Consider the following 15957-nt stretch of genomic DNA (forward strand, 5'->3'; position numbering starts at 1 on the left):
TATGCACACAAGGCTGTAACTACAACTTTGTATTGTAGGATATGTTTTCCTATTTGCCCAAAATTGACTTTCTGCCAAATAGGAAAAGTAGATAGTGACCTGATGTACTCAAATCTTAATTAAGTGGTGACAAGCTGACCACTCCTCAGCTATAGGAACACAGCCTTTGGTCTGGTTCCAACAGCCTGATTTATTATATTATCTCTGTTGCCAGTTTCCTGGAAATTGAAAAGACTTTTAGAGATTTTCATCTATTAAATTTTCCTTTGGTTTTCTACACAGATAAATTCAATCAGTAGTTTGGCTAATTTGTCTAAGTATTTTCTTTCCTCTCTTAAAAATTAGCATATTACTTGTATCATTTAAACTGGTTATAATGATGGGGGTTTTTTTTCAACCTTATAAAAAATCTAAAACTGGTTTTCCTGGTAGATTTGGAATGGGTTAAATTAAATAGAATTGATTATTATGCCTATGTGACCTATAAACAAGGTTTCCCTCTGTTCTTGGAATGCCTACTGAGATGACTTTGCCGAATTGCTAATGTTTATCTCACAAAACTTTTTATGAGATCTTAACACAGATTCAAAAGTTTACCAGGCAATAGATGAAATTTCAAAAGATTTTACATGTAATTTTTTAACTAACTTACAAGGATTTTCCATCAAGATATTCAATACTTTTTCAAGAAGTATGTGAACAGTTCAAATTTTAAACTTACTTTGCATTGTCTTACTAAGGTCTGAACTCCTACATTTTTACTTACATCTAGAATTCATTTGGATTGACTGGTGGCTATGGCTTAGTGACTTCATGTAGTGAGGTCTCTGCCCAAGAGCTGCTACAGCAGTAGCTCACCAGGTACTCATCCCGTAATCCTCCCAGATAAAATTATTATCAGTAGTCTCCTTAGAACTTTTATTTCATACACTGAGACCAGGTCTTTCAATGGAACAAAGGGCTTTATATGGGTTTTTCAAGTGCTCTACAATCTTTTTTTTGTTCCATGTATATAACACATGATGACAGCATGCTATTTCTGAAATGTCCTTGGCATATTGTCAGTAATCGTCTACTGAAAAAAATAGTTGTATCATCCCTTACTTAGAGGACCCTTTGGGCATCCAAGTGCAGCAGGTTACTGACACAGTGCAGTGTTTATTCCCAGTGGCAACCGACAGGGACTCAGTAACAAAACCTCCCTTACTGAAGGCACTCATTATTATGCTTTTAACTTCACCAGCCTTTGAAACATAAATGTGCAGGAACAGAAATGTCTGCCCTCATTTTGTCCCTCAGATTCCTCACTTTTTAGGGGGCACTTGTCTTCCTGAGTGGTTACATTGGTGCATGAAACGACTGAGGAAGCGTTTCTGTTCCTGCGAAGGCAACCACGCCAAAGAGCAATGACATCAGAGCAAGCACACCTTGCCCCACCGGTACTGCCCAGGCAGAAGGAAGGTGCCAGGCACGAGGATGCTCCTGCCCCGCCGTGCCCCGGCCCCACCGGGTTCGGCAGCACTGGCCGCTCAGCCCCGGGCGGTGGCTGCCCACGCCCCGCCCGCCCCCTGCGGCCGCCCGCAGTCCCACTCCCGCCTCTGATTGGAAGAAAGTGAGGCGGCCGCGCCCGCCATTGGCTCGCAGAGAGGCGGCCGCGCTCGGCATTGGCTGCCGGCGGTGCCACTCGGGGCGGGCCGGGGGCGGCGGGGAGGTGGCGGGGCCGAGTGTGTGCTGCGCGGCGGCGGCGACTGCGGCGCTCCCGGCAGTGGCACCGGCACCATGGTGAGCTCCGCCCGCCCGTCCTGGCACACCGCGGCTGGCGGGGGGCGTCCGCTCTGCACGGGCCTGGGCCCTGGTGGGAGGGAAGCGACTGAATCCCCTTGGGAAGCGGGAAGCCGGGCCCCAGCCCTTTGTTTCGAGGGGAGAGGGGATGATGTTTCCCGTGGTGCGGGTCGCTTGCCGCCGGGGTGGTGGGAAGCGTGGGGTGGAATGGGATGCTGCGGGGCGCGGGAAGGGGCGCCCGTGCCGCCCGGTGCCTGACAGTGCCTCCGTCTCGCCCTGCCCCGCAGTACGGCTTCGTCAATCACGCCTTGGAGCTGCTCGTCATCCGCAACTACGGTCCCGCCGTCTGGGAGGACATCAAGTAAGTGTGTCTGTGTGTCTGTGTGCGTGTCTGTGTGTCCGCGGGGGCCGAGCGGGTCAGGGGCCATCCCCGCAGGTCCATGGGCCGCAGCGTTGCCCGGGGCGCGGCTTGTCCCACGGCCGTGGCTGGACCACAGCGGCTCCTGCCGCGCCTCGTCCCGCCCGCGGCCTCTCCCAGCGCCGCCGAGACCCGTCGTGTTCCACCGTTCCCGGTCTGCAGGAGCCGCAGCGGGGAAGGCTTCGATCCCCGCGGCTCCGCTGGTTGTGCGGGCTGTGTGGCAGAAATAACGTGCAGGCAAAATTCCCCGGAAACCACGGATGCCCATCCTTGCACCAGGCCACCAGGTGAACCGTGCAACAGTTGTGTCCCTTCACATCCCTGAAGGAAATGTGTTTAGCTAATAAATGCTCTCTAAAACCATTGTGAGATTTTGGTAATGTCCTCAGCTTGATATAAAAAAAGGTCACTTATTATATAGAGCAATATATATAGGAATGCAAGTATAATTTTTGGCTTTCATCTCTTGAACCTGATTTCTTCTGCCCAACCTTTGATTTTCTGGCAGTATAACATTTTTCTAAGGACCTGACTACCTTCGCTTTAAACCTTTGATGATTTATGAGATTGCACAAAAATGAGTAGTGCAATCAAAATTCTATTTACCATAAATATGGTAGTATCGATAATTGGGCAAAACTACAATAAATATTTTTAAAAAGACATAAAAGCTTACAGAGTTGTAAGCTTACTTCATGAGGCTGTAGGTAACTACATAGTCAGAAGAAAGGGCTTAATATAATCTCTCAATATTGTATGTTTAAGAAAAAGTCGATTATCAACTTGGAAAAAGTGGTCTTTCAACTGAACGCCTTCTCCTATATCCCTCTTTCCATTTATTTTGGGCCAATTCTATTATGTCAGTGTTGATGTTATAATATGTTGCTGTTCTAATAAGATTTTTAGAGTTAAAGGGCAGCTTTAACTGAGTTTCATTATCATGACACGTTTTTTCACAAAACCATTCATTAGGAATGTGGTAATCTTACATGACACCATGAAATAAGAGAATTACAGAAATGTTCTTTGGAAAGGATTTCTGGAGGTCATTTAGTCCAATTCCTGTTCCAACCTGCCTGGTTACTGGCACAAGAATGGGGCTCAGCTATGACTTTTGTCTAGCTGAGTCTTTAAAATCACCAAAAGTGAGTCCACTGCTGTGGTTCATCAGACATTCATTGTTCTAGTGATCCCTGACAGTGTATAAATTACTGTTTGCAAATACAGTTCTATGGATAGCATAGATGAGTGTTCAGTGAATTCCACACAGTTTTGTGCTGTGAGGTATTTATTTTTCCTTCATAACTTACCTAAACACAGTGATTTATTTTGAATTCTTATGATTTGATTTTTTTAATGACATATGTAAATTATGAGACAATAAAATAAAATAGTGACACGCGTCATTTTCCATGAAAACTGTAATAAAATATGTATAAAATATAATTTGAAATGTTTACTCTTTCTTGGCATGCCATCCCTTACCAAAATGCCTTTAAGTGTCATAGTCCACTTTTTGTCCAGATTACCCACTGACAAGAATTTAAGATCAATCCATCAGAGAAGGTAGAAAATTTTGTCTTCTCATGCAAGACCATGCTGCAGACTGTCAGCATCCTGCCAGAATTCCTGGTGTATCCTATCTCTTTAAGATTTTACAAACACCTAAAAAGAATACTGAATTTAAATGAAGCCCATGAGGAGTATTACTCATGTAATGTTTTGGAGGAATTTAATAGAAAGATACAAAATACTTCTCTGAGATTAGCTGTGAAAATTCATGAAGCTAAGTCCTGTTGCTGTTGTTAATCTGAGAAACATTTCTGTCTCGTAGCAGCCCAGCAGGTAGGCTCTGCTATTAGTTCAGAGAAGGTGGCTTTCTGAAAGGAAACTGTAGCACAACACGACCCAAACAGAGGAATGGAACGTGGTCTGCACGAAGGAGCTGATGCATATGCAACAGCTATCATAGCGCCTTATACAAAAGGTGTTCACAACAGGATATTTATTCTGCAACATTTGTTGTAAAAAACAGTCTGTCCTTGAGTTTATAAGCCAGTAAACTAACCCCTGTATCTCACTTTAGCAGATTACAGTGGTGTTGATTTAGGGAATGGTACAGTGTCAGCTGATAGCCACTAAATTTTTAGGGACTTATAGTTCTTGTAGTGCACTTATAGAGATGTTGTGGAATAACTTGGATGTTTAACCTTTTATAAGTAATACAAACTTCTTGAAAAGGCTCTGTTGGAATTGTTAGTCATTTAGGAAACAATGGGAAGATACAGACCAGTGTTGTGGCATACTGAGTTGAATCAGTTGAATCACTGATGTCTGGAGAAGTACTTGTTGAAGTCAATAGTCTTTGGCTGTTTAAAAAAAAAGAATTAACTTTACACTGTTAGTGTGATTGAATTTGCAGTAAAACTTCTGCAATTTTGCGAAGCCGAAAGGCCTCTGGGTGGTTCAGTAAAAAATTCTTCGTCTGAGCTTTTTTGATCTGATCACATACTGCTATTTTGTTCTCTGAAGTCACTGAATGAAATGCGAATCAGCATTGCAGGGTGGTGGGTTGTGGTTGCTGAGTGATTCTCAAATGCCAGTGGGTGAATTGGTACTTTAATATTGATAGAAGGGAAAAGAAAACATAGAAATTAATAAACTGAAGTAATGTAAACAGGTGATTCTTCAAAAAAAGTACATTCAAAAATACTGAATTGAAAGGTTATGCTTCATCTGAAGCATGAAAACTCCTCTGTAGCTTTTTGAGTCAAAAGTGACATTGAATGATGGTCTTACATGGAGAATTTGGGAGTCCAAATAGTTGAGCTTGATGCTCTTAGAAGTGGGGTTTTCATTGTCATCACTTAGTGCTATCTGAGTCATAATGATGATTTCAAGTCTCTGTTTCTGCTGTTTCATTCATTTTTGAACATTCTTATGAAACCAGAATCTGTCAGAAAAAGATACGTACTAATTTTGTTTTTAAGTGCCTCACAGTGGAATTCTTGGCAAAGTTAGATTCTATGGTTTTTTCATCCACTTTAAAATCTAAGCATAACTGAGCTCATGGAAAAATTGCAGTATATACTTTGATAAATGGCTTGGTTTTGCTAAAGAGCTAGAATTAAAATGCTTAAAACACAGAATGATTCAAAACTATTTCTGACCCACCCCTCTGGATCCCACACAGGTTGAAGTCAAAACAATACAAATAAGACTGGCATATAAGCAATGAAAGTTAACTTTGATTTGTGTAGCCTTTACTCAATTTCTCAACAGCAAAGTCTCAAAAATTTGTTTCTGCTTAGTTTCTCTCTGGCTACCACTCAAAGAATTGATAATTTGAACTCTTGGACAGTTTTTTTGTAATGAAGCCCTAGAAGCATGAGAAGGATTTAGCAAAGCTGGATGAGCAAGAGCGAATGAAAGTCCTGGCAGTTGCTGAATTCTACAGTAGCAGATTTTTCTTAGTGGAAAGTGAAGATGATTCAGCGTAGTAATTTCTTGTGCTTACTGGTAGTTGTAAGCTGTATACACACAGCTCATTGTCATTGACTCCTTCAGTCCTTGGAAGGGTAGATTTAGGATATGGAGTACATGGAAACAGAGTTCTTTGATCAGCATTCCACTAACTCTGCAAAGAGCTATTGGTACATAAATTGTTACTTGGAGCTGTTAGCCACATTTTTGCTGAGAAGACGCTTTTCATTTGTTCCTTCCCTGCTTAAGAGAGAACCTTTTTCAAATCCCTTGTTTTGTCATTGTTAAATCCAGAGGGCTATTTCAGATTGTGTGGCTGCGATTGCAGTGGTTTGAAGGGATGGTTCTCAAGATTCCTTTGGCATTAGATGTCTTCAAGTCCTCTGCAGCCAACATAAATGCTAGCTAACATAAACTGAAAGTTGTCACCATTCCCACATATGTGCAGTTCTGTGCTCATGTCTGTTTAAGGCCAAATTGGTACTGCTGGGTGATAGGGCAGCATGTGAACGTGACTGTAGTCAGTGTGCGTGGAATTACTGCCTGTGGACCTGTCCAAAACAATACAAAGTGATCACTCATACTTTAAAATAAATAAATTTCCAGGGCTTAAGAGGTTGTTTTCCCTAGTATGTTTTTGTTGTGGGCATATTTTTATGGTATGTGGTAATACATTTTAAAAGGGGACTCTATCATGATAAAATCTGAGCTGTTCAGCAACAGAGATTATATATGGCTGAGCTGAACAGACAATAAATATGAAATTCTGAGCACTCCATTCAGCAGCAATAAGGGTTTAATTTTGTAAGAAGCATTAGCAGGGATGTCTTCTTGAAAAAGCTCCATGTCAATATGTGAGAGTTAGAGCAATGTTTTCAGCAGGGAATACATACATAGTCATCTATCCTGTGTTTCCCAACACTATCCCTCTGTGTCTCATTAAATGAACGTGGGGTTTTCCCACGGGCTCCTAAATCTAAATTGGGGCCAGGTTAGATGCTCAAACTGTGACACTTTGAAACATATTGCCAAGAAAATGAATGAGAACTCAAATATCTTACTAAGAAATGCATTAAAGTGCTTCATCACAAGTCTGTAGAGAAATTATTATTCCCACATAGGTACATGAAATGTCTGGATTTAGGAAATGAAATGGCACAACTTGTCAGCTGCAGTCTTCATTTTCCTTCTGTTTTTATGGTACAAGTCTCCACAAAAACATGTGTAGGCTGACAAGCATGGAAAAACTAGAATAGAAGCTGAAAACTTGTGTTTGCAAAAAGTAACTACCTAGAGGTGAAACCACTTTTTATTTGATTCTACAGAAGTGTTCAAACTTGCCCAGTAGAAAAATAGGCATTTTGTGCCCAAAGTGCCATGTATCCTTTGCTGGCTGTACCTTAGTGTGGGATGCATAAAGCAAGTCTTATTTTCTTTGTGCTCAGTGCTTAATGTAGAATTAAGGCATCATTCAGCCTTTGCCCTGTTTTGACCTCCTTTTGAAGTATGGCGTCCACACATGCCAAGATTGTGGGTCAGGAGAACCTGCTGGGTGGCACAAACCTCACACTGACCCAATGGTCTTGAAGTGCACAGAAGGAAGAGCAAAAGTCAATTGATTGTCCTACGAAGAAGGAATGTATTTTGCTCTCCAGGCTTCACAATTATCACCTACCAATGCTCCAAGCTAGTCGACTTTTTTTTCCTTTAAGTCTGTTAAGGTTAAAATGATGAAACTGAGAGCTGAAAAATTGTCCTGTTGAGATGTGGAAAAGTGAAAAGCTTCTCTACTCCATTTAAAATTGGGTTCAACTGAGGTGGTAGAAAACTCAGTACAATTTGGGCGAGTGAAATAAACTGCAGGGCTATCATTTGCCTTTAGAAAAACTAAACAGACACAGAAACTTCTGCATCCTATTGGTGAATGTTAACACAGGTCAGACATCAGTGACTGTGGCTTTTGCAGTAAAATGTAGGTGATTTAAGAATACATGTACATTGGGTAAATTTCCAAAGGCATTCTTAACAATTAGATGTATCAATGTTGTTGCACATTGATTACTAAAGTCAGGACAGGTAGCTGCTTTTATTCATTTATGCATTTAAAAATGCCCTCCACTGACTTTTACTAGCATTTAGATACTTAGAAACTCATTCTGATTGAATGTATTTGTAGTTATATTCCAACATAGTAAATAATATAAATAAATGATATAAATATGAAAAACCTTTAAGAATATATTTTATAATTTTTTACAGGGGACAGACTTGGATTTTTTTTAAACATTCATTGTTTCCTTGGAATTTCTCACATTGCAAAACCTGACCATTTTTATGTTCCTTAAAACAAGGAAATAATAGAAACAGTTTTTTAGCTGCAGAATAAAGGCACTAGCTTGATTTATTGTGTTTGTGTACTGAGTTCAGAATGCCACCTTGTCAATGATGTTTGGTTTTTTTAATATGTCAAAACACAATTTACATTTGTTGACAAATCCTGTAAAAATCAAGATTTTGGTTTACTGCTGTTGCTTAGCACAATGTTTAGATGTAGTAATAGTTCATAACATAATGTAGCTTGCCTTATCAGAAGCATGGGAAAATATGTACGAAAGCTCTGTAAGTTCTTCAGCGCTGTTTGAATTTTGGTGACTTGTATGTCTGATGCTGGTGACCTGTAAAGTCTGTGAAAACTGTGTTTTGAGTATAAGAAGTGCTGAGTACTTTGAAAGAACAGGTCCACCTGTCTCATACTGGGCACTCAAAATTAATGAAAACTTTTTGATCCATGGTGTTCTTGCCTATTTAAAACAGAAATGGTGTATAATGGGCCTCACAAGATTGTTCAAAAGTCAATTAATGCTTGCACATGCAAATAGTATAGGGATCAATTCCATAGGAAGACTTTATAAAAGTGAATAAATCTGTCTTCAGGGCTGGATTTGAAAACTGGTGTAAGTCAAGACTGAAGTTATATATTGATGAATGGGATAAAATAAAATGTGGAACAATTGTGCATTGACAGAGTAGAATCTAACCTCAGTACTGAAAGAACTGGTAGCCTGGAGGAAAAGGAGCAGGTTCTGTGTGCTCATGGGTGTGAGTGTAGGTTGTGTCATGCAGGCTCAGGGAGAGGCAGGGAATTGTGTCTTGGGGCAGACTTGAGTAGTGCTACTCTGAGTAGACCTGAGTCCATCTTTGCTGCATTCAAAACTTAACAAAAAAAAGCTTATCAGGTGCTTATAGCTCTTTGTGAGTCATGTTTTATTTCTTCATATTTGTTTTGAAAACTGTTTTTTAAGGTTGCAGCTGGCCATAGTTCCATATATGGGACAACCCATTAAAAAGCATGTAAAAAAAACCCCATAGTCTAAATCCCATATCTATCTGCAGAGTTAACAGTGTCACTTCTGCTGGGAGAAAAGATGGATAATCATCAGCTCAGAATATAAAATTTTTGGAGAAGCTTTATTTATATATGTAGCTACACAAGAATATAAATACTGATGTGTATGTCTGTGTGTATGTATTATGTCTACATAACTGCAGTGTGACCTGGGCAGTAAATAGGCAAACTACACTGGAGATAAGAATCAAGTATCTGTACAAAATGTGAGGTGTGTCACTTCAGCTAGTAACCATGTGTAGCTGAAGTGAGTGAAAAGCCTTCCAGTTATTTTTGGTATTTCTCATCAAGGGCTGATTTGCAGGAGAACCTTGGAGCCAAACTCCTCTGAAATATCTAAGTGCAGGTTCAGATGTGTCTAGGACTTCAGTTTTATTTTGTCCTATTAAAACCTTCAGGATTTCTCCTATCAAAGTGCTGGCTTTCCTATTGCTTTCATATGTACTTCTCTCCAAGGAGCTATAGGAAAAATCCAGATGGCGAACAACTGGATTATGGATTTTGCCACATAGATGTGTGTATACCTGTATATTGCAGTGGTGTCAGTCAGTCCCATGTGAATCCTCTCTCCCGGTGTGTTGAACTGCATTGAGCTTGCTCAGTATTTCCCTTTCCCAGTCTGCAACTAATTTATTATAAAGAATGCTTGCTTTACAGTTTACATAAATTACTGATTTTTTCATGCTCGATAATGTTGCATAGTCTTAATTATTTTAATTGTCTTCTTACAACGGGCACTGATAAAAAAAAGTAGATTATTCACTAGAGTTTTGGATTGTAAGTCCATTCTTGTTTGGGGTCATTTAGGACTCGTTTGTAATTAATTGCAGTGACCTATGAAAAAACATGAAGTTTTGAGTTTCTTTTGCCTCCTTAGCACCAGGAAGGTGTACCCAGTGCTGATGACAGACTTTTCTGTTTGATCAATCTCACAACAATTTTGAAAAAATACAGATTACTTATAACTAGATGTCAGAAAGCGACTTTGAAAAGCCGCTAGTGGTGAAAGTAAATGATTTTTTTTTAATCTATACATCTTTAACATTAATAAGTTTTTATTCAGAAAGTGGCATTAGGTAGGAACATTTATTGTTCATGGTTTTAAATCTTTATTTCATACTGTTCCAAAGTTCTAAGCAGCATTTTATAAGTTTTCTTTTTTAAACTGATGCTGAATAGGGGATTCTTCATGAGTCTGGAGGTTAATATTTACAAGATTTTTAGGGTCAGGACACTATACTTCTGCTCCTTCAGTTCCTTACAGCGGAAGGACCTGCTTGGAGGTCAGGAGTTTAAACTGAGTGGATGCCAAATTCTTTAATTTGTCTGGGAAAAAGTTGACTAAAAGGAAATAGTGACATGTTATGAAACATTGTGTGAGTGTTATTACAGTATCTCTCAGGTACTCTGCAGTTTTCACAGAAGTAAATGCTTTTAGACCTGTCAGGATACCAGGTGTTAATGAAATATAGCTCACTCTTACAAAAGAAATACTTGAAAGAATATTTTGTAAATACCATTCCTTTTAGTCCGCTTACGTAAAAGGAAGGAAAATAATACTAGCTTTATATTTTTAATAATATTTTTAGTGTTTGTTGTCGTAGCAAGGAACTTGTACTTTTCTTAACTGTATCTTCTAGGATTATCTTGTTTTGAAATCCTGCATTAAAAGCTCTTGTATCCAGCCTGTAAAACTGGGAAATAGCTCAGAACTCTGAATTCTATAAATACACCTATTTACTTTACCCAGGACGTCATTTTCCTGGACAGATTCCCATTTTTATTTAATCTTGTAACTTAATATAATTTATGTTTTTCCCAGCTGGGTGTTTTAAAATATATCTGGACCATCCACAACATGTACAAGTCTGTTTTCTTTTTTTTTTCCTTTTGGAAAGAGTGGTTCAATATTTTTAATAATTCTAGTAAAGAATCTTTTTGAAATACATGAAAAAAAGATGAGAAGTATTTTGGAAACACCAACCATCTGTGAAGTAATATAATGAGCAGAGAGTTTGGCATTTTAATGTAAATGAGATGCAAAAACATGATTCTGGTTTCACAGATACCATCTTTAGTTCTGACACATGTAATCCTGTTTAATAGTGCTACTCTTGGAACAGAATTAAACTTGACTTGCTCCTATCAGTGAGATCAGAACCGTGCTGTGTTTTTAAGTGCAGTAGTGTTATTTTGCATTGTTTTGACTGAGCTCTTCAATTTAACAAGCACTTTTTCCATCCTTGTTACACCAAGAATAGTAAAGCACAATGGTGGCAAAAGTCCCAAAAGAAACAATACTTACCATGGAAGAAGTCCTAGAGGTGGTCTTGGAATTAGCTTCTCTTGTGGTGTGTTCAAGATGACACGCCCAGTGCACACACTTAGGACTGGAGTTTTGATAGGAAGAGATCCAATTGTGCTTTTGGGACACTGAATGATCTGTTAAAGTGACAGCAACAGCTTCTAAATAATAATAATGTTGTATCACAGAGACGCCTGTGCATCTTCAGGATGCAAAATAATCCTTCCATGCAGTCTTATACTGTATTTTCCCCCCTCTCTATTAACTGCATGCAAATAGGAAGGGTTCTTTTTCTGTAAGAATGTTTTAAAATTACAGTTTTTTGACTGACTACAGATGCAGGATAGCAAGTGCCACTTCACGGGAATAAAAAAGTTTTGACAGCAGCAATCTTCTTGATTATGATTTATTCAAGTTCCATTTAAATAGTACAATCTGACTGCAAAACTACATTAATATTCACTTTGTTCAGAATGGGGTATGTAAGTAAGACCAACATGACATGACACCTCGTCCAATTTTGTTGTATGCAAAATCTCCAAAGATGGCAAAAGAAGTCCTTATTGCTTGAAAATAGAGAAAATATTTCCTGTACGAGAAATACAAATGTGACCTCTGCAAAATGTGTGCAGGATCTGTTCTGGTTTTAAGAGTAGTTTCCATTGGAATGCTTGTCCACACATAACTTTTCATCAATTTCTGTGAATTATTAGCATTACCTTTTAACTTTAGTAGTGTGTTTACAAATACTAAACTAGTTGCACAGTGGGATAGATTTTCAAAGGGACTCTTGTAAACAGTTCCTGTCACCTGTAATGCTGCTCTGTGCCGGTAGATCAACAGCAGTTTGGGGGGGTGTTAGCATGACTAATGGAGGAAAGGCTGCTTTATGACTTGCTCCTGCTTTGATCTACTCAATAGGAATTTTTCCATTTATTTCAAGGTCAAATCTGTGTGTGGAAAATGGCCCCTATAGCTGTGTTAGTTTCCATGGTGCAATAATTAAGGTTCTTTTTTTTCCCAACTAAAATGCCTCACATTAACCTAGATAATACAAACATTCTGGAGGAAAATAAAAGCATTTAAGAAAAGTCTGGGCTGGAATCTTTGTTTCCCACAATTCAAGTAGCTCTGTGTAATCATTCAAAATTAGTCCAGAGTAAATAAAAAGAGCTGCCAGACCGTAGTAGTTAGGACAAGCATGTCACAGGATGTAAGTTTGGAACCATGAAATATCACATCTCATGTGACAGGAGTCTACTTGGGCAAGAGCATTAAAATCTTGAGGTTTTTTAAAGCTTTGAACAGAAACTTACAGGGGAGCAAGACCCATGGTGCTTTAGTCTCTAGAAATGTAAATGAGACATTAATTGTAAATTCTGTTCTATTTGACGTGGAAGCTATTTTTAAAGAAAGGCCATACAAAAGTTAAAGGTTTGCTACTGTAATGCTGCTACTTCACCAAAGAATTAACCAGGGCTTGGGAATTTGCCAGAGCTTGTTGCTTTTGGCTCATTTCCAGTCAAGTCCTTAAGCAAGCCAACAACTTGTTATTGTTGTTAATGTCTTTGTGATCAAACACTGCAGTCTGCAGAAAACATCAGAACTATGTTAATTCCTCCCATAATTTTATCTGGTCAAAAACTGTGATTAAAGATTGCAGCAAAACATTTCAATAGAATAGTTTTTTGTAAAGCTATGGATTATGAAGTTTTCTGTGAAATGTAAATTCTTTGCATCTAACGATGCCTTGTTACACTGCAATTCTAATCTCAACTCCTAAGCCGTCGGTCAGACAGGAGTGGGAAGCTGTTCACATAAGAACAGTTGCAGCCTTCTGGTCTTTTAAATTTCATGTGCTTGGTTTTGTAGCCGTACCTTGTTCCACATAGGCAGGTTTGTTTTCATACCTGGTACTCATTGGTTATGGAGTTAAATACAGCTGTGTAACATTGTGGGAATTACTGTCAATGGACAGCCAACCACAGCAGCTCCACAGAGGTGACAAAGCATTAGTTATAACAGAGATTTTTGCCCGCATCATTTTGACTGAGGAGAGTAATCCCCTGCAGGAATAAACATTTACATGGACAAATTTTCTAGAAAATTTTGTTTACCTTTATCAAAAAAGTTACTCTAAGGGGAAATACATCATTAAGACTACAGAGAAGATGGCTGCTGAATGATCCAAAGGATCTCGAGTAAACTGAAGAAAATCAAAAGAGTTACAATAATTAAATGGAGTAGACATTGAAATAACAAGTGGTGATTTTAAAAAGTGGTGGCTCAGAGAAATTGTAGACGCTGAAGAAAAAACTTTGACAAAGAAAATAAGAAAAAAGAAGCATATATTGGCACAAAGAAGCAAACAGGAAAAGTTCCAGTCAATATAATTGAAAAGAAATGTAAGGACTTTGGAAACAAGAGATACCAGCATAATCAGTCTGGGTCAATTTTTCATAGAATTCTCACACAAAAAACTTCTGTCTACTGAATTGTTCAAGTATGCAGTATTTTTGAGGATGTTCATTGCTTTTCCAGATGTGTGTTATCCTTTGTGGTTTGGCTGAGATCAGAGAGATTAAAAGAAAGCACAGCATGTATCAGGGATGTGGGAAAGTTTGTTCACTCTTTGCAAACTTCCCTCCAAACTGTAGCTGACTTGCAGTTACATACCATGTTGTGAGAATCAAAGAATGAGGATGGTTTTCTTATGTTCATTTCAGTTCTGTTCTTAGGAAATGTAAACTCTACCTTTTTGTCCCTGACTGAACTCATATGTTGCAAGACATTATTTCCCACTAACTCCAGCTCTTCTACTTAGGAAAAGAAGGAATATGTGGCATGGGATTTGTTTTCAGGAATCTTTAAGACTTCTTTATCCTGCAGGTTGATCTAAAATTTTCAGAGAATAGCAGAGGAAGAGGACCAGAAGTACTGTTTTGGAATATGAAAATAGTGTGAAGTATGAAAATAAAACCCCCTCCAGTTTATTTTAATTTTCTGTGTGTCATGGGATACAGAATGATCTTCCCTTTATGTAGAATTGTGTAGTGTATTTAATCTCGCCTCCCCTGTAGCCGGGTCATACTTCTTTAGGAAAATTACTTAGCTTTTTTTTAAGTAATTCTTCTTAGAGTGAGTATAAAAATGTTTATTTCATGTAATAGTTACAGTACTTCATTAATTAATAAAATAATTTTTGGTCTGTGGGAAGAACAAATATGATGAGCAAGATGAAAGGAAAACGAAGAGGAAAAAGAAATTGATGGGTTTCAGACATCCATTGGTAAATGAACAGATTATCAAACACTGATGATTACTAATTGGAGGATTAAATGATGAATCATTTCATTTAGGTCAATAGCATACTGCCATATGAGATTGGAATCAGGCCTCCTCAGCAGTACTATTTGCCATGTAGCAGTTTTCAGATGAACAAGAGTACTTAATTCTCAGACCTCTCCCTGAGTATCACAGAAAATACTTCTGTTTGTATGAATTGATAATTCTGTTACATCTGTAAATTAATTATTTTGTATTATTTAATTTTTAAAATAAATTATGCCCAATTCAGAAAATTAAAATTTGAGTTTCATTCAAAGTCTTTGATTTTAATTAATGGTTGATCATGTTATGATGATGCAGAGAAAGAGTTTGATATAAAAGGGGATGCACATTTATAATTCCTCCTATGACCAAGAGACGTTCAGAGCAGTTAGAAACTGATGGTTTGAGTATATCTTAGGAAGTATTTCTGTCCTACTCTAGTAAAAGTCCTTTATTTCCATGGTATAGTAAATAATTGTTTATTCATGATTCTCTTTTCATTTGTACATTACAAAAATAATTATTCTAATACCAAGTTGATGAATGGCTCAGTTTGCATCCTGTGTGCTTAGTTTTTTATAAAACCTACCTCATAATCTGCCTTTTTTACAGTTTTTCTAGTTCTAAAGCTTTTTCTGAAGAATACCTTCCTGTATTAATATTTTTGGGTGTGATATAAGAAAGTGTGATTCAACAACTCACTTATAGGCTTTCCTGTCTCCTTGCCTTTCTTTTGACTTCCTGAAGTGTTCTGCAGCATAGTGATGCATTTAGATGAAAGGGTATAATTTCTTTTCTATGAGATAGCTGTGGCCCTCCACCTGCAAATATACTAATGATGTTTTCCATGATCATATTAGTTTTGCTAATTCATTGTAAGTACATAGATTAGAGCGTGAGTACCTACAAATGGCTTCTCTTTTTTCATTATTTCTGCAAAGCACAATGTCTCTGTAGAGAGTCATTATAGGCAAAACCACAGAGGATGAACACTTATTTTAAAAAATATGCTAAAAAAGGAGGCTGTGCTCATTTGCCAGATAAGGACTTCAACAGACAGGGCATGACTTCATCAGAGACCACACTATGACCTCTCACACATCCACCTCTCCCTGCTGGAGGAGAACATGCAAGGGGATAAAGCAAATACAGGATGTGATTTGACTTGAAGCTGACCAGAGTCAGCGCTGTGTCTTGGGCACGCTCTGAGCACGGTGAGACCAACCACGTGGG

At 38.5% G+C, this 15957-nt stretch overlaps 1 protein-coding gene across 1 annotated transcript in view; it reads left to right on the top strand.

The window, feature by feature from the left end:
• The first annotated feature begins 1699 nt into the window (after nt 1-1699).
• GUCY1B1 (guanylate cyclase 1 soluble subunit beta 1) overlaps nt 1700-15957 on the top strand; it is a 42568-nt gene continuing 28310 nt past the window's right edge. The window contains exons 1-2 of the mRNA XM_071556140.1: nt 1700-1782; nt 2070-2143. Of these exons, the coding sequence (XP_071412241.1) occupies nt 1780-1782; nt 2070-2143 (77 nt within the window). The 5' untranslated portion in view covers nt 1700-1779. The remainder of the gene's footprint in view (nt 1783-2069; nt 2144-15957) is intronic.

This window comes from Pithys albifrons, chromosome 5 (genome assembly GCF_047495875.1).
Source record: "Pithys albifrons albifrons isolate INPA30051 chromosome 5, PitAlb_v1, whole genome shotgun sequence".
NCBI lineage: Eukaryota > Metazoa > Chordata > Aves > Passeriformes > Thamnophilidae > Pithys > Pithys albifrons.